We start from the raw sequence: 27,136 nt of genomic DNA, 5'->3' as shown, positions 1-27,136 counted from the left end.
TGGCCTCAGTATCTTGTTATCACATTTCCACTCCTACAAAGATAACAAATAATGTGAAGGGGGTCAAGATGAGCATTACAGTATATGTGCTGTAAAACTTCCATAGAATGAGGGCTTGCAGAGGAGATGGTGGAGATTGGGCAGTGTTCTTCCCAACTATGCTTGCTGCTGGTGTCTGAATTTAGAGTTTGTCAGGACTTAATGAGTTAAGTGGTGGGGTTTAGCAGTCTGCCATCAGCCTTACAGGAAGAAAAGCAGAACAGAATAGAAAGTAGGAAAGTGGATCAGACCAAGTGGGGCAAGGAACTGTTTGATGAGGCTTCCATTTTAGCTGCACATGTATACGTGTGCAGTGTAGGTGTGCAGCGTAGGCGTGCTGCGTAGGTGTGCACTGTAGGTGTGCAGTGGCAACTGGGGTGGTAATCCTGAAGTGAGCGTTAGTCAAGAAAGTTCCAGACTCACTGAGTTGGACTTCTCTCCATGGGAGTTGTGAGAATCCTGATGCTAGTGAGATTTGCCTCCTTCATCTACATGATAGAAACATTTACGTCCTAAGCAGCCATGTTATCCTGCAATCTACCCATAAATACACTGGAACGAGATGATGTCAATTCAAAGAAAACGAAGAAAGGGAAATAAATTAAAAAGACAGATTCATTCTCTTCGGACTATTGCCATATAGACAGAGCCTCAAATCCAAGGGCCTCTGAATATTTTTTTCTCTCTCCCTCCTTCCCTCCTTCCCTCCTTCCCTCTTCCCTTCCCCTTCCTTCCTTCCTTCCTTCCTTCCTTCCTTCCTTCCTTCCTTCCTTCCTTCCTTCCTTCCTTCCTTCCTTCCTTCCTCCCTCCCCCCCCTCCCTCCCTCCCTCCCTTCTTCCCTTTGTTTTACCAGTCCTGGGGGCTTAAACTCGAGTGTTGGTTGCCATCCCTTAGCCTTTTCTCTTAAAGCTAATGCTCTACTACTTGAGCTACAGTTGCACTTCCAGCTTTTTGGTGGAAAATTGGATTTAAGAGTCTCATGCAACTTTCCCACCTGGGTTGGCTTCAAACAGTGATCCTCCAATTTCAGCCTCCTGAGTGTCTCAGTTTCCCTGTAGATTCTTGGGGGGGGGGGAGGGGAGAAATACAGGTGGGCAGTTGCTTGGCAACCAGGGGACTTGCCATTCAGCGTGATGTGCAGGAAATGTTTGTCTCCAGCAAGTGTCAGGGAGACAAACGGTTCTAACTAACGTCAGCTAAATCATTTGTGAGACAAGGAGTTGGTAGTTCTGTGTCTGTCCATGTCAGCAGCTTTAGACATAAAAGGAAAGGGCTTTCCTTTTATTCTCGTATCAGATAAACAAGGGAGTCTTCTGGTTTTATGGAGGTCATGAGAAAAGCACCCTGAGTCTTATCTACATCATGTCAGGAAATGTAGTTCTTTTTGGTGAAGCCATTTCTTGGAACTGGAGAGTGAAGGATTTCAGAAAATGAAAGGTTAAAGCATATAATGATTTTTCTTTTTCTTTCCTTTCTCTTCTTTTTTTGTGCTGGTCTGGGCACCTTCCCTGAACTTTGTGCTCAAAGCTAGTGCTCTGCCACTTTGAGCCACAGGGCTATTTCTGGCTTTGTTTGGGTGGTTAATTGGAGATAAAAGTCTTCTGGACTTTCCTGCCTGGACTGGCTTTGAACTGTGATCAACAGATCTCGGCCTGCTGAATAGGTAGGATTACTGGTTTGAGCCCTTGTGCCCGGGGCACAAGTGTTCTTTGAAGGGAATCCTTGTAGCTTTGTTAGTGACCCACCCTTTTGTCCGAATGGATGAGCTTGGGGAAATGAACAACAGATAGAGGAGAAATAGAGACAGAGAAAAAAGAAAACAACAACAAAAATGGAATGTGAAAATGTAAAGCAAAGTTCCATTTTCATGGCTGGTCCAATTCCTCTCTTCTTTGTGGTGATAGATTACAAGGAGACAAGCAAGATGGTGAAAGGGATTCACCAGGAATTGTGGAGTTGGGCCTTGGGTCTTATTTTTGGATTGTCTCCTGATGAACTGAGTATCCTGGACATGCGGCATGTTTCTGAATTTCTGTTGCTGTATCCGAACTATGAATAGTTGGTTTCAGAGTTTCTTAATCCAAGGATTAAAATTTAGAATTATTGGAGGGGGAGGGCCTTGTAAAGAGATGACAAAGTGTCACACACAGAACTGTGTATTTTCTTGGTCTGTACTGGCGGATGGGAATAATAATTGTCTTTGTGTGTTTGTCTCTGGCAAGAATCAGCAGGGAAGCTGGCTTTACTATTTTAATTCTCCCTGACTTACTATCTCACCCCCAATTATCATGGCATGGTTAGAGGTATCTAGTTCTGGTAAGATATTGCTGCTGTTATCTTTCTTCCTTTAGGGCCACAAATAAAATAACTTAAACCTCCCCTCCCCCTCCAACCTTTTTATTTTTCTAGTCCTGAGGCGTGAGCTCAGGGCCTGGGTATGATCCCTGAGCTTCCTTTGCTCAAGGCTAGCGCTCTACCTCTTGATCCATAGCTTTACTGTTGGAATTTTTTTTTTTTTTTGGAGTATATTGGAGATAAGAGTTTCAAGGTCTTTCTTACCCAGGCTGTCTTTGAACCACAATCCTCAGATCAGAGTAGCTAGGATTCCAGGAGTGAGCCACTATAGCACCTGGCTCCAACCTTCCTCTTTCCATGTGGATTAAATTCTAGCCCAAAGCACAAAGAGATGTGTGAATGCTAGAGGTATCATGAAAGAAAAGAGATGATGCCATATTTTTATTCTTTTTGCTACCTGGCATGCACAGATGATAGCAGGAGACAGAGCAACTGCATGGTTTGTAATGTAGAAGCTCTGTGGCTTAAAGATGGCAAAGAATCGAGGCAGAAGCCGCCAGAGCAGAGGAGAACACTGACCGTGTGTGGTTTTGTTTGTTCTGATGGGGAGGGGGATGCTTAGAAAGCTCTGTCTGAATTTGTACTTTGGGACGTATAAAAAAACCTTATTCTCTACAAATAAGTATAATTTTTTTGATATATGGTTTACATACAGATGCAAAAGCCTAAGTTTTGGGTTTGAAAAATGTGTTATTTTCTCCCAGTTATCATCAACTTTGCATGAAACTCGGTAGGCCCTGAAGTGCCAAGTGCAGCCACTGGAATTATATACTTTTGTTGCTACAGTTATTATTATTATTATTATTGACAATGACTAAAGCATGTGATATTGGGTTTAAAAATACTTCTGTAGAAGTTTTTTTTTTTTTTTTTTAAAATGTCTGGGCTTTGGATGAGAACTTAAGACTTTTAAATCTTTTCCCTTTTTGTTTTAGTGGAATCAGCCCCTCCCCCACAGAAACACATCACCAAACACACACATGATAGCACACATAGATACATACACAACCACAAAATAAAGCAAGTATACACTCACATACATATTAGAAACGGAACCAAATTCACCCAGAGATGGCTATGAAAGGAAAGGCAACAGAATGACAGTTTCTCTCTCTCTCTCCTTCTCTCCTTTCCTCTTTTCTGTCATCCTTCCCTCTGTCTTCCTTCCTTCCCTTCCCTCTGTTTCTCTCTCTACTTCCCTTCCTCCATCCCTCCTCCTCTCCTCTACCTCTCTCCCTCCTTCCCTCACTCCGCCCCCTTCTTTTCTTCCCTTTCCCTCTCCCTCTCTCCTTCCCCCCACCTTACCTTCATTCTTCTCATCAGGAGTAGTATAGATGGATGCGAGAGTAAATAAGGAAAAAATAACAAAAGCGAGTAAAATGAAGGCAGTTTCCAGGTTGGTGAATGGAAGCTCCATGAACTACCAGAAAATTCTTCTCCTAAGAGAGAAAACAAAGGTGAATTTGGCACTCTGTAACTCAGGAGCTCATCCATGATCTGTTATAGCATCAAACACATATGAGCTTTGGGAAACCTGGGAAGATACTTGTATGGCTAGAACAATGTTTTTGACAGTTGACAGAGAGTGTGGTCTCAATTGGCATAATTAAACTTGTATCTTCTGTATGTAAATTGGAGGAGAATATGGAAGACTGAAAGACACATCCAATTTATGTTAACACTCTGGTGAATTTTTTAAAAACACAACTTTGGGAGTAAAGATACAGTAGATTTCATTTATTGATGAAGGAAGTCATATAAGGTTGATCGCTATCTGCTCTTGGGTATACACAAGTTTAGGCTTAAGTCTTGGGGGTAAAATACCTTGGCATTCACTAGTCAGGTAGGAAATATAAAATCAAAGCAAATTTTACTGTAAAAATCTGACCTTGGAGCCAGAAGCTGGTAAGCTCCATGCTTGTAATCCATGATCTGAGAATCATGGTTCAAAGCCAGCCCAGGCAGGAAAGTCCATGAGACTCTTATCTCCAGAGACCCACCAGAAAATGGGAAGTGGCGCTGTGGCTCTAAGAGGTAGAGCCTTGAGCAAAAAACCTCAGGGACAGCACCTAGGCCCTGAGTTCAAGCTCCATGACCACCACAAAAAAAAAAAAAAAAAGAAAAAAAAATCTAGTCTTGGCTCTTACATTTGTTTTAGCAATCTTCATTGGTTAAATCCCCAGATCTAAACCAAATGAAGATGATGTGTTGACAATTCAAGCCTGAACACTACTTTCAGACTGAAAAACCGTAAGGCTCATATATTTACACAGGCAACAGTAGCTCTTCAAGAGCTTATCTACTTGGCATTAAGATCTCCCTATCTTCCAGTGTTTACTAGGCAGGGACTCAATATTTAACCCACTTCCAACAAAGGAGGGGGATTCTGAAGACCCAGAAAAGAGATTTCACATCCTCCACTATAAATAACTCATCTCAAAGTCTGCAGTACTATCTCGGTTAAGAAGGTAATGAATTCATCGGAACTCCCTCCTAAGGTTTCAGGTTCCTTTAAGTGTGTTTTCCAAATGACTTCACCACATTCTCTAGAAGAGATAGCAGACTTGAAGCCATCGCTTAGGTTTGCTTCCTTTCTTGAGTTCTCATTGTGCGGTAGAGGTGGAGTGAAGGAAAAGAGTTCTTCAAACATCAGATGATTTTATTCAGATTTCTGTGATGTTTAATTTGGGGCTTTTTTCTTTTTCTTTTTAACACTGGACAATAGTTTGGGGGATATATTTGGCCAGAGAGTTGCAACTGAATTTTGGACATGCGATGTATTGGCATAAAATAGAATTTAAAACAGAAAATGTAAAATGTAAAACCCTGCTGGTCCAGCTTTCTGGCTAACGACGGCCAGGCATTCTAGAGTGTGTCTCTGCTCTATTGAGAGTGGATACACATTTGGGTTCTAGCTCATTCTCCATCATTCACAATCATGCAGGAAAGTATTTTTTTTTTTTTTAACAGTACAGGGATTTAAACTCAGGGCCCTTTACTTGTTAGGCAAGTGCTCTACCACTTAAGATTTGCTCCCAGCCCCCCTCCCCAAAATTCTTTTTTGGGTGGCACTAGGATTTGAACTCAGAATCTTGAGCTTGCTTGGCTTGCTTACTCAGATGGAGCTCTACCACTGAAGCCACTCTTCCAGTCTAGCTTTTTCCTGGTTATTATGGAGATGGAGTTCAGTGAACTGTTTTTGCCAGAGTGGATACTGACCTCAAACCTGGGAATTCAGCCTCCCCAGTAGCTAGAATTATGCATGTGCTGAAGTCTTATGAACTGTGTCTGTGTGTGTGTGTGTGTGTGTGTGTGTGTGTGTGTGTGTGTGTCCGTGTCAGGATGGCCTTGAACTGCCATCCCCTGATCTTTGTTTCCTAAGTAGCTGGGACTACAGGCTTGAGCCACCACCTCCAAAAGAATCCTCACTTTTTTTTTTTTTTTTTTTGTCCGCCGTGGGGCTTAAACTCTGGGCCTGGTCACTGTCCTTGAGCTCTTTAGCTCAAGGTTAGTGCTCTATCATTTGAGCCATAGCGCCACTTCTGGTTTTCTGGTGATTAATTGAAGATAAGCGTCTCAGAGACTTTCCTCCCCGGGGTTGGCTTTGAACTGCAATCCTCAGATCTCAGCCTCCTGAGTAGCTAGGATTACAGGCATGAGCCACCAGTGCCTGGCTCACTTTTAACTAGTACATTTTCCTGGCACTCAACCAACCAACCAACCCAATAACCCTAACAACATCATATTTTACAAACTATTATAAGGATTGATGGAAGGAGATTTTTATGTTAGGTGATAAGAAAGGATAGATTTGGTTGCATGAGATTAGAAGGACCTAATAACAAACTGAGAACTTGGTTTTGGTTTACACAGTAAACAAGAGGAAAAATGAAAAGATGTAAGAGTAACATTTGTAGCTCTCTTTTAGGCTTTAGGATCAGGGACAGAGAAGAAAGATGGAAGCTAAGACTGCTTTGAGGGAGGATTCTGGAAGCTCGTTGTTATGGAAAATGCTGAGGTTAACCCAACACACATTAAAATGAAGTACAATGAAAATGGCTAGAGCGAAGGATCATGGGAGTACAAGATCCAGAGTCATATGTGAGTTGAGCGGAGAGAATATTAATCCTCTCAAATTTCCTTACGGCGGTGAATGCAGGGATGCTCTTGAATACATTCTGCTGTCCATCACGGTTTGAAGTGACTTCGTTAGGCTGTATGCGTCCCCTGAGCACACAAAGACTATTTATTCTGCTCTGGCTTCACAGAGGACAGAAAAGATTTTTACTGACAATAGTCTGTGAGGATGATTTCCTCAATTAAACAATAACAAATAAAAGTAGGGAGAAAAGAGTAAAACAAAATGGAAAGAGAACGAGTGCCACCTAGTGATGGATCTGAGCGTTACAAATAGGAGCAAGAAAAGTTTGTGCCTGAGACTTCACTCAGGCAAAATGGTCGCCAAGCTCTCCACGTCTGTCCCATTGATGTTTGTTGAATTGTTTCAGCAAGGAGACAGATCATACGCAGTGTGCTACTTCCTGTTCATTGTCCTGCATGCTTTCATTGTGGGCAGTGGAAATACATATCAAAGTACGTAATGACCTTTGAACCTTTGATAGAAATTGAAAGCTGTGTGAAAAAGCTATAGTGAATATCAGAGGACAAAGGGCTACTAAATGGCTGAAAGCTCAGTGGTACAGAGTAGGCCTAGCATGCAAGGCCCTGGGTCTCACACACACACACACACACACACACACACACACACACACACATCGAGGCTTAAGTGTAAAGATGATGCTTTTCGCGTATTCTCTATACTAATCTCAGGGCCTGGGCACTGTCCTTGTGCTTCTTTTGCTAGCACTCTACCACTTTGAGCCTCAGCACCACTCTGGTTTTTTATGTTTATATGGAACTGAGGAATTGAACCCAGGGCTTCGTGCATGCTAGGCACGCACTCTACCAATAAGCCACATTCCTAGTGTTGTGCCAAGTCGCAAGACCACCCCCAAGAAGACCACCGAGATTCAGACACTCCGAAATGCAAAAGCAAGGCAAGGTTTTATTTAACGAGCTGCCAACTCGGGCCTCATCCTACCCACAGACACAGCGAAGGTTAGGAGGAAGCCCCGAGCTGTGATTACACAGGGCTTATAAAGGCAAAGAACAAGGTTACAACAATCAGCTGTGCAAGCAAGATTAGAACACAGGTACAAATCTGATTGGCTCAGGGTTCGATTCTAAAATGGGGTTCACGTGGTGGGGCCTGACTTCAAAGTCTGGCACCTCATTTCCCCCTTTTTCTTTTTGGTACCTTGGGAGCCAATCATGGCTCCATTCTGTCCATTTCAATGGCTTGCATGTCTAGGGGATGACATAGAGGTAAGGCATGGGCCAATAGGGCCAAAAGTAGTATCCAAAAATAACTCTGGTCCCTCAGTTTTAAAGGGGGGCTGATGGGTGAAGATCATCCATCTTCTGTAATTTCTTCAGGCTGACTCGGGGGCCTTGACCTTACCTAGCCAGGAACCTATAACCTTAGTCTACTTTACCAAGGGACTGCAGGATTCACCTCACTTTGGAGTGAGCTGCCACTAGCCAGGGTAGTAAGGAAAGAAGGCAAAAAGAAAATTATAACAATATTCAGTCTAACTTTCTTTTCTTGAGGCGAAGGCGAAGCGGCTGAGTTGGGTGCTTGGAGACCTCCCATGTTCCACCACGGTAGTTGTTATCCAGCGCAAAGGGGTCAGCTGGCCTGGCGTGGAAGCAAGGAACCCAAGTGGCGATGCCATCTAGGGTTCCTTCCACCGTGGTTCTTAGGATTTCAGTCCCCTGGTCTGAATAAATGGGGGGTAGGGACAGAAGCAGAATCATATCTTTTAGAGTCCAATTCATTTTCTCTACCTGTCCTGCACTCTGGGGTCTATAAGCACAATGCAATTTCCAATCCGTCCCCAGTGCTGCAGCTATTCCCTGACTTACTTTTGAGACGAAAGCCTGTCCGTTGTCTGACCCAATGGTGGATGGGAAGCCATACCTGGGTAGGATTTCTTCCAGGATCTTCTTAGCCACTACATCCGCAGTCTCATGCTTTGTTGGATAGGCTTCAACCCATCCTGAAAAGGTGTCTACAAAAACTAGCAAATATTTGTAATTTCTGTGAAATCTACTTCCCAATACACACCTGGCCTATTCCCACAGAGGCGAGCTCCTTTAGTAATCTGTTGATTGGGGGCATTGGCAAGCTGACAGGCCTTTAACAGATCTCAATAAGGACACAATCTCAGGTCTACAAGCTTTCTTTACTAAACAGATGTATGAGCTTAAAATTCTCACTGCCAGTCAGGGCTTTGAGTAAATGCGGGGGGTGAGATTTTAATCTATCCTCTCATTTGACAAACTTACCCTTACTAACCACTATCACAGATGACTGGTAAATTCCTGCCCAGTAGACAGACATGGGCATTGGAAAGGCATGCTTATGAACTATTCTTCTAGGACTTCCCGGCTTTAACTTTTGAAAGGCCAACAGTAGTGACTCTAGGATCTGACACCATCTCTGCCATCCAAGCAGTGGCTTACTGCCTCTGGATGCTCCATCACTTTTGTCCCAGGAGGAGTGACTTTCCACTGGACTTGGACTCAGGGCCTGAGTGCTGTCCCTCAGCTCTCCAGCTCAAGACTAGCACCGTACCACTTTTGAGCTCCACACCACTCCGTTCCCAGCACTCTGCTGGCTGATTAGAGACAAGTCTCTCACAGGGACCTTTCTTTGCCCGGGCTGGCTTCGAACCGCAGATTCAGATCAATGAGTCTTATAAGGGGCCACTTTACTCCAATTATAAGCAACAAGGTGGTCCACACAGAAGTAGTTTTTAAGCATGCTCTCTTACCTGGAACTTATTAAGGGTCAGTATTAGATCTTGACAAACTTGTAGGAATCACCTGTGCTTCTGTGGGCCTGCTGGAAACTGTTACAAAAAACCTACAAAGAAGCTGGAATGGCAATTAAACATTTTGGTAGCCATAATTCTCCCTTTCTTACTTTGCAATAATTACTTAGGACAATTTTACTTCCAAACTTCTTATCTAGAAATGTATTCTTGATTTCCAAAGCCTTTCTAACACTAACACAACACTTTAGCTTTTATCTGCATCGGAAAAACTGAAGCTCACAGGCAATCTGAAACCAGGTGCCGCCCTTTGCTTACGGGCTGCTTGTTTCAAAAGAGCCTTTTTTTTTTTTCTTCAGTCCCAGTTACTGCATGGCATGAAGACCTTTGAATTTAAACTTAGTTTTGCATCATACTGCAGTCTTGAACATGTTCACACTCACACATGCACACACACATACATTTTCAAGAGATCTTAAAGCGCGCTGAATAAGCATCGGCCGTACATTTTAAGACAAAAACCTTTAACAAATGATTTTAGCATTCTCCAGCCTCATTTTCCAGGGCTTGATAGTTTTAGTAAAACATTTTTAGTCTTAGTAAAACATTTTAGCGCACCAAACAATTTTCTGCTTAAGAAGGCTGGGTGGGGGTCCCCCTAGAGTTCTTTCTGTGGACACTCACACTCTGATTGTGAACCATCGCCTGCACATCTTTCCAATGAGCTATGCAGGTTTGACACAAAAGAGACTGTTAGACTTACAAACAACACAGAGATGACAACGCAGCATGGTGAGGTCACTCCCTGCCACCTGTAGGTGGCTTGGGCTGGCCCTACATCCACCCCGTCGGCGGTGGCGGCTGTCGGCGCCAGCGAGTTGACTGGGCAGGACCCTCCGGAGCGGAGGGCACAGCTGAAACATTTTCCTCAGAGTCCTCCTCTTGTAGAGTTAACTGGGATGGGGAGTATGGAGCGGGAAACATTTCCTCCTCCGTGCTTCCTCCCTATGTCAAAGCTCCCTCAATTTCCTCAAAGGTGAACCATTCTGACTTGCACAGGGTGATCCACTTTTCCTTTTTAAGGGCCACACCTTGGTTCTGAGCTATCTCCTTAACCTCCCTCCAGTGAGCTAGGATCAAGTCTAGGGGGCTAGATGGAGGTCCTCAAGATAGAACGTTATCCATAGCTCTGATCAGAAGTTCAGTCCAAAAGGCTACAAAAAAACAAAACAATAAAAAGGAGGAAAACACACAGGCCTGAGAACAAGAAAAGCTACGAGTTGGAAATCTCCCAAGCTGGCCCACAACCTCCTACAAGGGTGCAGAAGGAATGGACCCGAGTTGGCCCACAACCTCCTGCAAGAAGGAGTGGACCCGAGTTGGCCCACAACCTCCTGCAAGGGTGCAGAAGGAGTGGACCCGAGTTGGCCCACAACCTCCTGCAAGGGTGCAGAAGGAGTGGACCCGAGTTGGCCCACAACCTCCTGCAAGGGTGCAGAAGGAGTGGACCCGAGTTACGAGTTGGAGATCTCTCAAGTTGGCCCACAACCTCCTGCCAGGGTACAGGAGGAGTGGACCCAAGTTGGCCCACAACCTCCTGCCAGGGTACAGGAGGAGTGGACCCAAGTTGGCCCACAACCTCCTGCCAGATAAGCAGAAGGAGCAGACCCAAGTACAAGGTGGGCGGGTTGAGTCTCGTTTAGGAGGCCCTCCTGGTCAGTTCTGGCCAAAAACCAAACTGACTCGCGCCCTACAAGTATAAGCAAAAGCAAAACAGACAGACAAATTACAGGACAAGACAAATGAACAGTGCTGTTTTCTTACCTTCGGAGTCTGGGATCTCGGGGTCTCTAGGGCTATCCCGGACGAAACCCCAAATGTTGTGCCAAGTCGCAAGACCACCCCCAAGAAGACCACCGAGATTCAGACACTCCGAAATGCAAAAGCAAGGCAAGGTTTTATTTAACGAGCTGCCAACTCGGGCCTCATCCTACCCACAGACACAGCGAAGGTTAGGAGGAAGCCCCGAGCTGTGATTACACAGGGCTTATAAAGGCAAAGAACAAGGTTACAACAATCAGCTGTGCAAGCAAGATTAGAACACAGGTACAAATCTGATTGGCTCAGGGTTCGATTCTAAAATGGGGTTCACGTGGTGGGGCCTGACTTCAAAGTCTGGCACCTCACTAGCCTGCTCTATACTATTCTTATGCACAAGTATATTTGTAGTATCATCTGAACAATCACTGGTTGTACTACTTGCACATCCCCCCGCCCCCAGCTTATATACTTGTAATTGGTTTGTTGGGCACTTGTGTAATACTGCTCGATACATAAATAAATTTGATCTGTGTACCTTCTGAAGGGGTTAGCATTACCTGTCATTATTATATTTTTCTTTCTTTCTTTTTTTTTTTTTTTTTGCCAGTCCTGGGCCTTGGACTCAGGGCCTGAGCACTGTCCCTGGCCTCTTTTTGCTCAAGGCTAGCACTCTGCCACTTGAGCCACAGCACCATTTCTGGCCGTTTTCTATGTATGTGGTGCTGGGGAATCGAACCCAGGGCTTCATGTATACGAGGCCAGCACTCTTGCCACTAGGCCGTATCCCCAGCCCTATATTTTTCTTTCTTTATGGTTCTGGGATTGAGCCCAGGGTTATTGTATGCTGTATGAGTTGAGCCACACCCCTAGCTCTGCAATTATTATTTAGTAGCAAATTGGAGATAATTAATATTCATTTTACAGGATAAACATTCTTACTTCATGTACTTATTTAAGTCCTGGGGCTTGAACTAGGGGCCTGGGCACTGTCCCTCAGCTTTTCTTACTCAAGGTTAACACTCCACTACTTGAAACACAGCTTCACCTTTGTCTTTTCTGCTAGTTCATTGGAGATAAGGGTTTCATGGACTTTTCCACCCAGTTTGACTTTGAACCCAGATCCTCATATCAGAGACTCCTGAGTAGCTAGGATTACAGGCTTGAGTGACTGGTGTTTGGCTCTTAGCACTCTTATTATATACCAGATTACATTTAAGCTTATCAAAGCTTATTGGTGTTACGTGGTTACAAATGACTAACATATGGCTCCCTTGAGTTGTCTCTTTGTTAGAAAACTCCAGGGAAGCAGTTAAATTCAGATAATATCTTCTGGATCGGCAGAGGGAAGTGGACTAACCTTCAGAGTCACCTTCTCTGCCATGCTAGATGGCACTGCCCTCTGGCATGATTACACAGGGAAAGCGGATTCTGCCATTCTCATGTCCAATTACAATGGCTTCCCTTGGGAGAATACCCAAACCCTCAGTCCTTTCTAGAGAGCCCACATCACAGGCCCAGCTTCCTATGTGAGCACAGGGCCTGTGGCCCCTGCGCGTTCCAACACCGGTCTTGCTTGGGGACATGGGGCCTTGATCTCTGCCCAGCCCTTGTGCAGTTCTGCGCTCTTCTCGTAGTCATGTGCGTATTTCCTAGGCGTCTTTCTCTCTTCATGTCAGCCACTGCCTCCCACATGACTTGTCCCATCTCCAACCTAAGCCATGCTGTAATGGTGCTTTATTTCCATTATAGTCCCTCCCTCCCTCCCTTCCTCCCTCCCTCCCTCCCCTTCCTCCCTCCCTCCCTCCCTTCCCTTCCTCCCTCCCTTCCCTTCCTCCCTCCCTTCCCTTCCCTCCCTCTTTCTTTTCCTTTCCTTTCCTTTCCTTTCCTTTCCTTTCCTTCTTCCCTCCCTCCCTCCCTCCCTCCCTCCCTCCTTCCCTCCCTTCCTCCCTCCCTGCCTTCCTTGTTTTGTCTGTCTGTCTGTCTTTCTATCTAGCTATCTATCCTAATCTATCTGTCCTGGTACTAGGGCTTGAACTCAAGTCCTGGGTGTTATCCTTAGTTTTTTTTTTTTTTTTTTACTTTACCATTTGAGCCACACTCCTTCTAGATTTTTGCGGTTGGAGATAAGCATCTCATGGACTTTCCTACCCAGGCTAGCTTTTGAACTGTGATCCTTACGTTTCAGCCTGCTGAGTAGCTTGGATTACCGGCACAAGTTCTTGGGCTCATTACAGTTTTATTATCTACGAAATCATACTCCTCTATTGTTTATATCTGTGTCTGTAGGGCTTAGAAAAATGGTGGTAAACGTGCAATAAATTTTTGTGTGACTACTACAGGGGTGTGTAAATAAATAGAGGAATGGATGGATGGAGGAGCACAAGAACAAATTCATGTAGAAACTTGTAGTTATGATCAGAAAGGAGGTCTGGGATGAAGGAATCGCCCCATGGAAATCTCAGTGGGACCAAGCAATCTATGCCTTACAAAATTCCCAGCCTGAAGAAAGCGGTCTACTTTGAAAATGGCCTTCATTAGCCTAGCACTGTGGTGGCTTACGCCTGTAAGCCTAGCTACTCAGAAGGCTGAAATCTGAACATTAGCTGTTCAAAGCCAACCCAGGCAGAAAAGTTAGTGAGACTGTTATCTCCACTTAACCACCAGAAAACTGGAAGTGGCATTGTGGCTCAAGTGGTAGAGCAGTAGCCTTGAGCTGAAGAGCTCAGGGACAGTGCCCAGGCCCAGAGTTCAAGCCCCATGCTTGACCAGGAAAAAGGACTGCCTTAAGTCTACAGAAGAAAACCTGCTAGGCAAAAGAAAAGGCTCTATCCCAGTAAGGAAGTAAACTCTGGCCACCAAGGCATTCTGTCTACATCAAACAAAGAGGCTAAAAACAGTTCTATGAGATATTGCTGCCTCCATGCTCCTTGCTGTCAAAGGCCTTGACGACAAGTCTAAAATTGAGCTGGGTGCGTGTGCTGGTGGCTTGTGCCTGTCCTTGCTACTCAGGAGATGACATCTGAGGATTCTGGTTCAAAGGCAGCCCTGGCAGACAAATCCGAGAGACTCATCACCAATTAGCCAGCAAAAAGCCAGTAGTAGAGGCATGGCTTAAGTGGTACAAAGCCAGCCTTGAGTGGAAAAAGATAAGAGTCTCATGGACTTTCCTGCCCAGCCTGGCTTTGAACTGTGATCCTCAGATTTCAGCCTCTTCAGTAGCTAGGACTACAGGCATGAACCATTGGTGCCTGGATAGGATATGCATTTTTGACAGATGAGAGAGACAGGTAGATCATAAGTTCCAGGCCAGCCCAGGCTTCATAGTGAGACCTTGTCTCAAAAAATAAAATAAGTCCCAAACCAACCCATAACTAACTAACCAGCTAATTAAATGCAAATAACAATGACTGTAGCAACCAAGCCAAAACAGTGAAACAAATAAATACTATCCATACATGAAACACCCAACGCCACTAGAAATGTCCCATAATATACAAAATGAATCTAATATGGCATTACAACTAAACATAAAAGTGAAACCAGCAAGCCTATAGAAAAATTTAAAACAAACAAACAAACAAAAACAACTTGTAGGCAAAAAGAATTTTGGTAGGTCTATAGACTTCATGAAATTTAAAACAAGTGTTCACCAAAATATAAAATAAAGATGCAATGAGTTTGTAACATGTATATTGTAAAATATATGTTTTTAAAGCCAAAAGTAAAGCTATGTCTCAACGTGGTAAGAGCTCTAACTTTGAGCAAAACAGCTCAGGGACAATGCTTTGTCCCTGAGTTCAAGCCCCAGGACTAGCACACATATACACAAATGTATATTATCTATTTTGACAACGGTCAAAAGGGACAATATGTACTTAAAAACTTTTCAACTCAGTAATAAAAAGCCAGATGCCAGTGGCTCATGTCTGTAATCCCCCCCCTTTTTTTTTCCTGCCAGTCCTGGGCCTTGGACTCAGGGCCTGAGCACTGTCCCTGGCTTCTTTTTGCTCAAGGCTAGCACTCTGCCACTTGAGCCACAGCACCACTTCTGCCTTTTTCTATATATGTGGTGCTGAGGAATTGAACCCAGGGCTTCATGTATACGAGGCAAGCTCTCTTGCCACTAGGCCATATTCCCAGCCCTTGTCTGTAATCCTAACTACTCTGAAAGCTGAGGTCTAAGGATTGCCCTTGCAAGCCAACCTGGGCATGTAAGTTGGTGAGACTTTTGTCTCCAATTAACCACCCCAAAGCCGGAAGTGGAGCTGTGGCTCAAGAAGTAGAGTGTCAGCCTTGAGCAAACAAACAAATAAAATTAAAGGACAGTGTTTTGGCCCCGAGTTTAAGCCCCAGTACTGACACACAAAAAAATCAAATTTTTGAAGTCGGATGCTGGTATCATGCTTATAATCCTAGCTACTTAGGAAGCTGAGATCTGAGGATCACAGTTCAAAGTCAGCCCAGGGCAGGGAAATCTACGAGACTCATCTCCAACTGGCCACCAGGAAACCATGCTGTGGCTCCAAGTGGTAGAGCATTAGCCTTGAGCAAAAGAGCTCAGGCACAGCACCCAGGCCCTGAGTTTAAAAAAAAAAAAAAAAATCTTATTTTTACAAAATGGACTAAATATTGGAAATGATATTCAGAAAAGAAGATATACAAATAACCAGTGACCAGAGTATCCACATTAGTCACCAGACAGATGAAAATAAATGCACAATGAGTGATGTAAGTATTACTCAGTCACCAGAATGACTAAAGTTTAAATGAAACCCCCTGAATCAGCAAGGCCTTGCGGAATGGAAATTCCCATAGGAAGGTGGCCTTGATGATGCAGTCACTTAGGGAAAGGCTTTGCCACTGTCTTCTCGAAGTAAAACTACAGCTCTGTTTGGACCCAGGAGTTCCACTCCTAGATATTTACATGTGAGCCTGAAAACATATCCAGACTTATACATGTTTCTTTTTTTTTTGGCCAGTCCTGGGGCTTGGACTCAGGGCCTGAGCACTGTCCCTGGCTTCTTTTTGCTCAAGGCTAGGCACTCTGCCACTTGAGCCACAGCACCACTTCTGGCTGTTTTCTATATATGTGGTGCTGAGGAATTGAACCCAGGGCCTCATGTATAGGAGGCAAGCACTCTTGCCACTAGGTCATATTCCCAGCCCGACTTGTACATATTTCTTATAGGCTTATTCGTAATAGCCAAAACTGGACGTGTTCATCAACAAGAGTCTAAAGAATTTGTTGCATGCTCACACAATGAAATACAATTCTGTAATAAAAAGAAATGGGATCCTGACACATACAACACAAATAAATCTTAACAAAACATTATGTAAGCATACATATTTTACTAAGGAGAAGAAGGGGGCCTTCCCCTTGTAGGAGAGATGACAGAAACTGACAGGGAGTAGAATGAAGGAACTTTCTAGATCTGGAGAGATGGATGTGTTCTGTATGTCGACATGGGGTTTGAGCTATATAGGTGTATGTAAGTATCAGAATTCATACAAATAAAATATGTGTATATTCCATTGGACATGAATTTTATCAAAAGGAAAATGTTAAGCAAATATTGAAGGCTTGTTAGTGATATGCTTTCCTAATTGTTTAGAGGTGAAGTTGACTGAGCTGTGGAACTTAAAAATAGACCACAGAAACTGGATACCAGTGGCTCACACCTACAATCTTTGCTACTCAGAGGACTAAGATCTGAGGTTTCTGGTTTGAAGCCAGCTCAGGCAGGAAAGTCAGTGAGACTCTCATCTCCACTAATCTACTAAAAAAAACTGGAAGTGAAGCTGTGTTGCAACAGTATCCAGGCCCTGAGTTCAAGCCCCAGGACCAGCACAAAACAACAACAACCAACAACCAACAAAAAACCCCCACTATAGAAACACCAAGATGAATAGATGGATATATAGATGGAAGGATCTTAGAAAAGAAAGAAGCTTATATAACAACTCATTACACATGGAATCTATGTAGGAATTCTTGATCTAATTATTTCAATTTCCTCAACTTTTGAACAAGTTTCTTTATAAAAGATTAGAAACAAAAACATATCCAGCCAGCACTGATGGCGCACTCCTATAATCCTAGCTAGTCAGGGGGCTGAGATCTGAGGATTGAGGTTCAAAGCCAGCCTGAGCAAGGAAGTCTGTGGTACTTTTATCTCCAATAAGCTACTCAGAAAAAGCTGGAAGTGGCTCTGTGTGTGGTTTAAGTGGTAGAGCACTAGCCTTGAGCACAGAGAGGCTCAGGGACAGAGTACGGGCCCTGAGTTCAAGCCTCAGGACTGGAAAAAAAAATCCTTTGCTACTAATGTCCCAGACAAAGGGATTCTTGGCTAGCCTAGACATGAAAAACAGCATGTCTGTGTGTTTCTGTGTTATATTTGTGACAAGCAATTTCTAGCAATTGTGAATAGGTAATTGATGCCCTCTTTCCTGACAGAGAGGAGTCCTGTGAGCTCAACTGACTTTTCTCTGCTTATCACAGTAGGCAAATCAATCATATCAGTTTAATTCAGTTTGAATATTTGAAGCATGTCCCTTAACTGAATGTCTCCAAACTGAAAAAAAAATAATAGCCACAGATTTTGGTGGTCAGACACTTATTGTCTAAAGGAAAGAGAAATATTTAAGAGGAAATGCTAGTCATTGTTCTACTTTTAATCCTAAACTGGAAACAGGGGAATCATTATTTAACTATGTCCCTCAGAAATATGTTTTTGAAAAATTACTTCCTACTTTCACTACAATACCGTATTGTATTTTCAACCGTAAGAAAAAGTATGCGAACCAGGTGAGGTCTTGTGAGTTAATCGAATTTGCTTAATTCTCTCTGTAATCAAATAAAAACATACATCTCCTAACTTGAGAAGGGAGACAGACTGGAACAAACAAGTTACACATAGCTACGTGGAGAAAAATATAGTCTAAGGAGGGTATTTCATTTGGAGGCAAAGAAAGTTTGGAAGTTTTATAAAGACTTACCAGAAACATTCCTGTCTCCAAGAACAGCCAGAAGGAAGGAACTCGAAAGCCTGATTCAAACAGAGTGGTCAGTGTCTTAGGTTAGGAGCGGACAGTCTGCTTCTGTTAATAAGCATTTTCATCGGCTCTCTAGCAGATCCTGAGAAAGCAAGCACTTCCTGATGTTGATTCCTTCACCATCGCTCCCTCACCAACTAGCTGGAGTTTTCTTCAGGATTTGTCCAAGGAGAATTTGTCCCCTAAAGGAAAAAAACAAAACAAAACAAAAAAACCCCAGTCCCTTGTGAAGAATCGAGAAGGAAGCAGGAAACGGTATGAATGCAATCCAATAGTTTGCTTTTTCTATCACACACCTTTCTGCAAATACCACGAATCCATACAGCCCAGAGCGAGCCAACAGGATCTCTTGGCTCAGGTACACCTCAGTGCCAACAGGTGGTTCTTAGGAGTGCCGTGGTTGAACCCAGGTCACTTTCTATAGCATTCTTTAACTTTCATGCTAACAGCCAGGCTGAAGAGATGAGAGTTGGGTGAACCATTAACTTTCCCACCCCTATTTATCTTGGGACTATATAACTAGTTGCCAACTTCTGCCTTTCTCTTTTTAAAAAATTGTTATTCTAAAGGTGATGTATAGAGGGATTACAGTCAGGTAAGGAGTGCATTTCTTTTTCACCATGTCACCCCTTCCCTTGCTCTCTCAGTTTTCCCCTCTCATCCCCACCCACAAGCGGTGTAGTTCATTTTTAACATAGTGTCCAGTGAGAACCATCACTGCATTTGTTTGCCCTTTGTCCTTCCATCCCAAAGATATATAAATGAACAAACAGAACAAAAAGGAAAGGAATAAAACAGCAAAAAGAAAAAAAAAACAACCCTTGTTTTCATTTCCTGGGGTTCATTTTGCCTTGGGTTTTACTGTCACTTTTTTTTTTAATTAAAAAAAAATTGCCAGTCCTGAGGCTTGAACTCAGGGCCTGGGTACTGCCCCTGGGCCTCTTTTGTTCAAGGCTAGCGCTGTACCACTTAGGCCACAGCACCATTTCTGTCTTTTTCTGTGTATGTCGTACTGAGGAATCAAACCCAGGGCTTCATGCATGCTAGGCAAGCACTGTACCACTAAGCCACATTCCCAGCCCTACTGTCATATGTTTTAAAATTTGAGTTTTGTTGTAAAGGTGTTATAGTTTTGTAAATCAGGTAATGAGTACCTTTTTGAACAGTGTCACCCCTTGCCTCATTTTCTTCCAAATTTTCCTCTCTCCTCCTTTATCCCCAAGATGTATAGCTTATTTCCAGCATAACATCTAGTGAATATCACTGCTGAATTGGTTCACCCTTTGTCCCACCATTTCTGTGCTTCCCCCTCCCAACCCCAAATCAGATAGATAGACTTACATACAAGACAAAGGGCACAGAAAAAAAACAACAAACCAACCTGTTATGCTCAAACACTGGACCCCCACAAAGACCACCAGAGACCCACACCAAAGCAAAAGCAAAAGGAGTCTTTATTGCAAGCTCCAGCTTGGACCTCCACGCACTGGGCAACCGGTGACGCTAAGAGGCCCTGAGCCTAGGGCTTCCAGCTGTTTTATCCATTCTTTGGGGAAGGCAGGGACTTAGCATACATCATAGCATCTTTTAACAATCAACACACACCGGGGGAAAATGATAAAATAATTCTAAAGCATGTTTGGCGCATTTGGTGGAGGGAAGGAATCTGGAAAGGGTCATTGGTCAGACCAAGGGACCAACACATTTAAAATTGATTGGTTAAGCCATTGGGGTGTAGCAAGGGGGATAGTGCACAGCTGCAGGGTTTTAGATACTGGAAACCACACCTGGGTGGGGGAGTTCTGGTAACTCTAAAACTTGTTTTTCTTCTCTGCAGTCACTCTTATGGGTGTTTATAGTTTTTCTGAGAACTATCTGTCCCAGGGTGTTTTATGGTCTTTACAGAAGCAAAATTAGCAGTTAGTAACTACAAAATGGTGGTTACAATTCTCAGTTTCTCAAAACAACAGTGAAAGAGAATATTAACTGAAGTGTGTGTGTGGGAATAACTGCAAATAGTACAATAAAAAACTTCTTGTTTCCATTTCTTGGAGTTCATTTTGTTTTTTGTTTTTGTTTTTTTTTTGCCAGCCCTGGGCCTTGGACTCAGGGCCTGAGCACTGTCCCTGGCCTCTTCCCGCTCAAGGCTAGCACTCTGCCACTTGAGCCACAGCGCCACTTCTGGCCGTTTTCTGTATATGTGGTACTGGGGAATCGAACCTAGGGCCTCGTGTATCCGAGGCAGGCACTCTTGCCACTAGGCTATCTCCCCAGCCCTCTTGGAGTTCATTTTGATAAACATCATTTGATATGATCATATGTACACAGCTATTAAGCCCTTGTGATTTTCTCTTAGGAATTTCCTACTATATTCTCACTGTGTGAGTGTTTTGAATAATTATCCATGTCCAAGTATAATGATTTGTCTTTTCCTATCCATTGGATTTACTTGTAGATTTTATAGCATTATTACAAATGTAGCCTGTGTTTCTTTGGGTCTGGCTTACTTCCCTTGATACAACTTTTTCCCATCTTTCCATTTCCTTATGAATGGGGCAATGTCATTCTTTCTGATGGAAACATAGAATTTCATTGTGTATATGCACCACATTTTCTTGATCCATGCATTAATTCACTGAGGGGCATCTGGGTTCATTCCATATCTTGGCTATGGCAAATAATGCTGCAATGAACATGGTTGTGTTGGTGGGTTTAGTGTGGCCTGGTTTGTGGTCATTTGGGTAAGTGCCCACAAGTGGTATTGTTAGATCATAGGAAAGCTCTATGTTTAGTGTTTTTGTTGTTGTTGTATGGCTTGCACTCTGGGTCTGGGCACTGTCTCCAAGGTCTTCTGGCTCAAGGCTAGTGCTTTACCATTGTGCTTTGAGCCACTGTACCACTTCTGTTTTTTTTTTTTAGTGGTTTATTGGAGAAAAGAGTCACACAGGGACTTCTTTGCCTGGGATGGCTTCAAACTGTGATCCTCAGATCTCAGTGTAGTAGTGTTCCCTTTTGGCCACATCCATTCCAGCATCTGTCATTACTTTTTTTTTTGCCAGTCCTGGGCCTTGGACTCAGGGCTTGAGCACTGTCCCTGGCTTCTCTTTGCTCAAGGCTAGCACTCTGCCACTTGAGTCACAGCGCCACTTCTGGCCATTTTCTGATATGTGGTGCTGGGGAATCGAACCCAGGGTTTCAAGTATAAGAGGCAAGTGCTCTTGCCACTAGGCCATATCCCCAGCTCCTTACTTTTCTTGATAATGGCCATTCTAACTGGGGTGAGGTGCCTTCTCAATGTTGTTTTGATTTGTATTTCTTTTATGGCCAGAGATGTTGAACATTTCTTCATCGGACTATTGACCATTCTTATTTCATCTTAAGGGAAGGCTCTCTTTAAGTCTTTAGCTCACTTATTAATGGGATTGTTTATTATTTCAGGATTTGGTTTTGGGGGGGTTAATTTTTTTGAGCTCTAAGTATATTTTAGATATGAGGCCCTTGTCTGATGCATGGGTAGTGAAGATCTTCTCCCATTCTGTGGGCTTTCTATTATCTTGCTAGCTCTGTCTTCTGCTGTGCAGAAATTCTTCAGTTTGATGCAATCCCATTTATCCAGCCTTTCTTCAATTTGTTGTGACTCTGGATCTTTACTTCGGAAGTTTCAACCTGTGCAAGGAGACCTAGTGTTTCCCCTATCCCTTCCTGTAATGTTTTCAGGGTATCTGGTCTTATATCGAGGTCTCTGATCCATTTGGAATTGATTCTGGTGCAGGGTGATATGTAAGAATCTAACTTTCTTTCCCTTGAATAACCCATTTTTACTGTCATTTTTTTTTTTTTGTCAGTCACGGGGCTTGAACTCTGGGTCTAAGTGTTGTCCCTGAGGTCTTCAGCTCAAAGCTAGTGCTCTATCACTTTGAGCCACAGCTCTATTTCTGATTTTTGAGTGGTTAATTGGAGATAAGAGTCTGACCTGGGGACTTCTCTGCCCGGACGAGCTTTGAACCAGACCCTCAGATCTCAGCCTCCTGGGTAGCTGGGATCGCAGGGAGAGCCCCCGCGCCTGGGCTCACCCTCACTTTAGATGGTACAATTGTATTCTGGGAAGAGGAAATATAAAATATCTCTAACCTTACAGTGGGATGTAACTATAAGATATATTTATAATCCATTTCTACTGTGAATTTGTGTTCTCCACTTATAGTTATAAGGAGCCTTTTCTGTTGTGTACTAACTAGGAAAGGTGGTTTCTTTGGAAATAAATATAGGATCTTTCATTTTTATCCCCCAAGTTCCAAGTTATTCATTTTAGCATCATGTCAAGGTTCATATCTTCCCTACCCTGAACCTAGTTTGGAACCCTTTACTCCTTGAGTACTTGGCTTTCACTACCAAGGGTGACTCTGTAGAGAGTCACAATCTTGTGAGATCTGCTGATTGCTCCAAGGACTAGCCATCCCCTTGCTATTTTGTCAATGAACTCCTGGAGAAAGGTGAGCAGATTCTAGTCCTGTGGCTGCATTGCCTCAGCCTGCAGCCCCCATACCAGGCCTTACGTGTACTCTTTTCAGCATGAGCTTTCTCGTGGGATGAGATACCTCTGACCTTCGGGAAACTTTTTTTTTTGTTTTTCCTGCCAAGAGTCATTTTAATATTTATAATATCATTTGAGGACTTAGATGGATTGAATTTCAATTGGAAACAAAGCTCTTGGACGTATTGGATTTCTAGTCCCATATGTGTTTGCCTTGGTAGGGCCAAACCAAATAATTTCCAGGGTCTGAAAAAGCATGCAGACTTCTTAAACAGTAGTGATGTTGTAGGGTGGGTTTTTTTTTTTTTAACTTTTCAGAGTTTCCACAGAATATTTAAGACAGGGTTTTTTTTGACTTGAATTCTAAAGAGTTAATTGAACTCTGTGTCTCTCTGAAGGATTTTATTTTATTTTTCTGGTCCTGGGGCTTGAACTCAGGACCTGGGTGCTGTCCCTGAGTTTCTGTGCTCAAGGCTAGCTCTCTACCACTTGAGCCACCGCTCCACTTCTAGCTTTGAATCGAAATCCTCAGCACTCAGCCTCCCGAGTAGCCTCTTGAGTAGTTAGTATTACAGGTGTGAGCTACCAGCACCTGGCTTTTCATTTCTTTAGTATTAAAATATGTATCACATTATTTTAAAGTAAAATGATCACAAAAGATAAGTTAGCATAGACCACTAGGTGGTGCTGTCATCACAAGGAAAATATGGCATCACAAAAATATTTTTAAAATATCTTTTAAATAATCTATGTTCTGCTGTGGGAAGAACTCTGGCATATATATTTTTTTTTTGGCCGGTCCTGGGGCTTGGACTCAGGGCCTGAGCACTGTCCCTGGCTTCTTTTTTCTCAAGGCTAGCACTCTACCACTTGAGCCACAGCGCCACTTCTGGCCGTTTTCTGTATATGTGGTGCTGGGGAATTGAACCCAGGGCTTCATGTATACGAAGCAAGCTCTCTTGCCACTAGGCCATATCCCCAGCCCCTGGCATATTTTTTTAAAAGATTTTTTTCTTATTTATTGTCAAAGTGATGTACCTCTGGCATATTTTTAAATTAAAAAAACTTTTCAGTTTGCTAAATGCTATGAGATTTTTTTAAAAATTGAAGACTATATACACAAATAATGAAACAATATACACAAGACAATTGAGAAGAGAAAATTCCTGTTATTAGAGGAGTGTCTATATTCAGGGGGAATGTTCCCAGAGGCTTAGATTTTACTTTTTTTTTTTGCCAGTCCTGAGCCTTGGACTCAAGGCCTGAGCACTGTCCCTGGCTTCTTTTTGCTCAAGGCTAGCACTCTGCCACTTGAGCCACAGCGCCACTTCTGGCCATTTTCTATATATGTGGTGCTGGGGAATCGAACCCAGGGCTTCATGTATGTGAGGCGAGCACTCTTGCCACTGGGCCATATTCCCAGCCCCTAGATTTTACTTTTTATTTTACACAACAATTTCTATAATAGTTGGTTTATTTTCTTTAAGATGTACAAATTCTAGCTGCTCAGGAGGCTGAGATCTGAGGCTTATGGTTTGAAGCCAGCTTAGGCAGGAAAGTCTGTGAGACTCTTACCTCTAAGTAACCACCCCAAAAGTGGGAAGTGGAGCTGCAGCTCAAGAGGTAGAGCATTAGCCTTGAGCCAAAAGCTCAGGAGCAATGCCTAGGCCCTGTGTTCAAGCCCTACAACACACACACAAAAAGATGTACAAATTATTATTTAGGAGACTTAGCTTGGTGGAGCATTTACTTGACATGTACAATGCCCTGGGTTCTATTCCAAATACCAGAAAGAGAGAGGGAAGTAGAGAAGAGAAAGAGAAAGAAGACAGGGAGAGAGAGAGAAAAGAGAGGAGAACGTTCTTTGGGAACTTTCAGCGGAGGAAAGGCCTTCTAAGAACTTTAAGGCCATTTCTCCTGCTGTATGTGTAGAATTAGGCCATTTCTATCTTTTTTTTTTGGCCAGTCCTGGGCCTTGGACTCAGGGCCTGAGCACTGTCCCTGGCTTCTTCCCGCTCAAGGCTAGCACTCTGCCACTTGAGCCACAGCGCCGCTTCTGGCCGTTTTCTGTATATGTGGTGCTGGGGAATCGAACCTAGGGCCTCGTGTATCTGAGGCAGGCACTCTTGCCACTAGGCTATATCCCCAGCCCCATTTCTATCTATTTTAAAGAGCTGTGGGATGTGGCTCAGTTACACAAAATTAATGAGCGACCCCATGATTAGTAGTGGGGCTGCTCTTGTTTTCCTAGGCTGTGCCACTAGAGGTGCAGCTCGCTTAGGTCTATGGCCTGAGCAACCTGAAGCTGGCAGAGTCCTGTGATGTCAGAAGCAAGGGAGGGCTGGGCCAGTGAGTTCTTGGATGGGAGATGCAGTGATTGGGTTGAGAGGACAGAAATAGAGGACATGGAAAATGTCCTCAGACATTGTCAATGTCTCCAGGCGTAAAGCCGTTTGAGAGAGCTAGAAGACATAGACTGTTAATTGGTGGCATAATTTATTCATTCAGTTTTGTGCTGGTACCAGAACTTAAACGTAGGGTCTTGCATGCTTGCTTAGCCTCTTCCCACCAAGTCTGGCACTGTGCCATTTGAGCCACACCATTATTTCAGCTTCTTGGTGGTTCATTAGAGATAAATGTTTCAAATTTGTTTGTCTGGGCTGGCTTTGAACCGGGATCCTCAGATTGCAGCCTCCTAAGTAGCGAGGGTTACAGGGGTGAGTCACCAGTGCCTGGCTTGGACTCTTTTTTTTTTTTTTTTGCTCCAGAGAGACTGGAAGTCATCCCACTTAATTTTTTTTTTTTTTTTGGCCAGTCCTGGGGCTTGGACTCAGGGCCTGAGCACTGTCCCTGGCTTCTTTTTGCTCAAGGCTAGCACTCTGCCACTTGAGCCACAGCGCCACTTCTGGCCATTTTCTATATGTGGTGCTGAGGAATCGAACCCAGGGCTTCATGTATATGAGGCCGGCACTCTTGCCACTAGGCCATATCCCCAGCCCTTTAAAATTTTTTTTCATGGATTCTTTATAGCACAACAACAACAACAACAAAAATGCTGTCTTTGCTGCCCCACTTCACATTATAAATTAATTTACAAACAGAATTATATTAGAAATATTTATAAAAGCCATGGTTTTTCATACAAAAATATCCACACAAAATTTTTCTTGTACACAAAGTATCAAGACTCTTTTTTTGTCATAATGTTAAAAAACAATAGTGATTTAACTTGTACCTTAAAATAAGCCAGTTGGAAATGGCTTTCCATTTATATGCTTCAAAAAAAAATTAAAGCAATGCTATGAGTTCCTTAAAAAGAACACACAGGGAAAAAAAATTTGACAAGCTATGTGTGATTTAGTTTCTAAAAAATTAAGCCCCCAAACTAACAACGCTCATATTGGCTCAAAAGCAAGGTATTAAGGCAGCTCCTAGAAGAATCTTTGTTTTAATGAAGTTTGTTTCCATAAAGTCAATAACCATTCCCATTAAAAAAATTTTTTTGTATGTGTGTGTCAATATGGCTTGGACTCTTTCTTTAAAGAAGAATGAAGAGGGCTGGGAATATGGCCTTAGTGGTAAAGTGCTTATCTCATATACATAAAGCCCTGGGTTTGATTCCTCAGCACCACATATATAGAAAAAGCCAGAAGTGGCTAGCCTTGAGTAAAAAGAAGCCAGGGACAGTGCTCAGGCCCTGAGTTCAAGCCCCAGGACTGGAAAAAAAAAAAAAAAGAAAAGAAGAAGAATGAAGAGCTAGACTTCTCAAAGGCAGAAACAAATGCCTTGAAGAACCACTTCAGAGGAGAGGATACACCCCTCCTTAAAAAACTAGTGATGTAGTCTGCCAGGACTTCACAATTGTTGTAGGCTTTTTATCTTTTTAAAGAGAGTTAATGAATTCTTTACATAAGAACACCATAGAGTGTCCAGCAATTTATCAGAACTCAACAAATATTAGCTGTGAGCTAACATGAGCATTATTCTTTCAGACTTTTCTTAAATGTCTTAACTAAGACTTTTTCTTTCTTTCTTTCTTTTTTTTTTTTGGCCAGTCCTGGGGCTTGGACTCAGGGCCTGAGCACTGTCCCTGGCTTCTTTATTGCTCAAGGCTAGCACTCTGCCACTTGAGCCATAGCGCCACTTCTGGCCATTTTCTGTATATGTGGTGCTGGGGAATCGAACCCAGGGCCTCATGTATATGAGGCAGGCACTCTTGCCACTAGGCCATATCCCCAGCCCCTCTTTCTTTCTTTTTTTTTTTTTTTCCAGTCCTGGGGCTTGGACTCAGGGCCTGAGCACTGTCCCTGGCTTCTTTTTGCTCAAGGCTAGCACTCTACCACTTGAGCCACAGTGCCATTTCTAGCTTTTTCTGTATGTGGTGCTGAGGAATCGAACCTAGGGCTTTGTGTATGTGAGGCAAGTACTCTACTAC

General features: G+C 43.2%; 1 protein-coding gene across 1 annotated transcript; it reads right to left on the bottom strand.

The window, feature by feature from the left end:
• Window positions 1–757: 757 nt before the first annotated feature.
• Window positions 758–18,341, bottom strand: Smim31 (small integral membrane protein 31; the record flags this gene model as incomplete). Its single annotated transcript, XM_048330903.1, has 3 exons — window positions 18,111–18,341; window positions 3,695–3,833; window positions 758–805 (listed from the first exon to the last, which is right to left on the bottom strand). Coding segments are annotated over exons 2-3 (165 nt in total), but the record flags the coding sequence as incomplete, so codon positions are not given.
• Window positions 18,342–27,136: the final 8,795 nt, after the last annotated feature.

Source organism: Perognathus longimembris, chromosome 21 (assembly GCF_023159225.1).
Source record: "Perognathus longimembris pacificus isolate PPM17 chromosome 21, ASM2315922v1, whole genome shotgun sequence".
In the NCBI taxonomy this organism is placed as follows: Eukaryota; Metazoa; Chordata; class Mammalia; order Rodentia; family Heteromyidae; genus Perognathus; species Perognathus longimembris.
The sequence above is the reverse complement of the archived record's forward strand: the minus strand, read 5'-3'. Positions and strand labels throughout refer to the sequence as shown.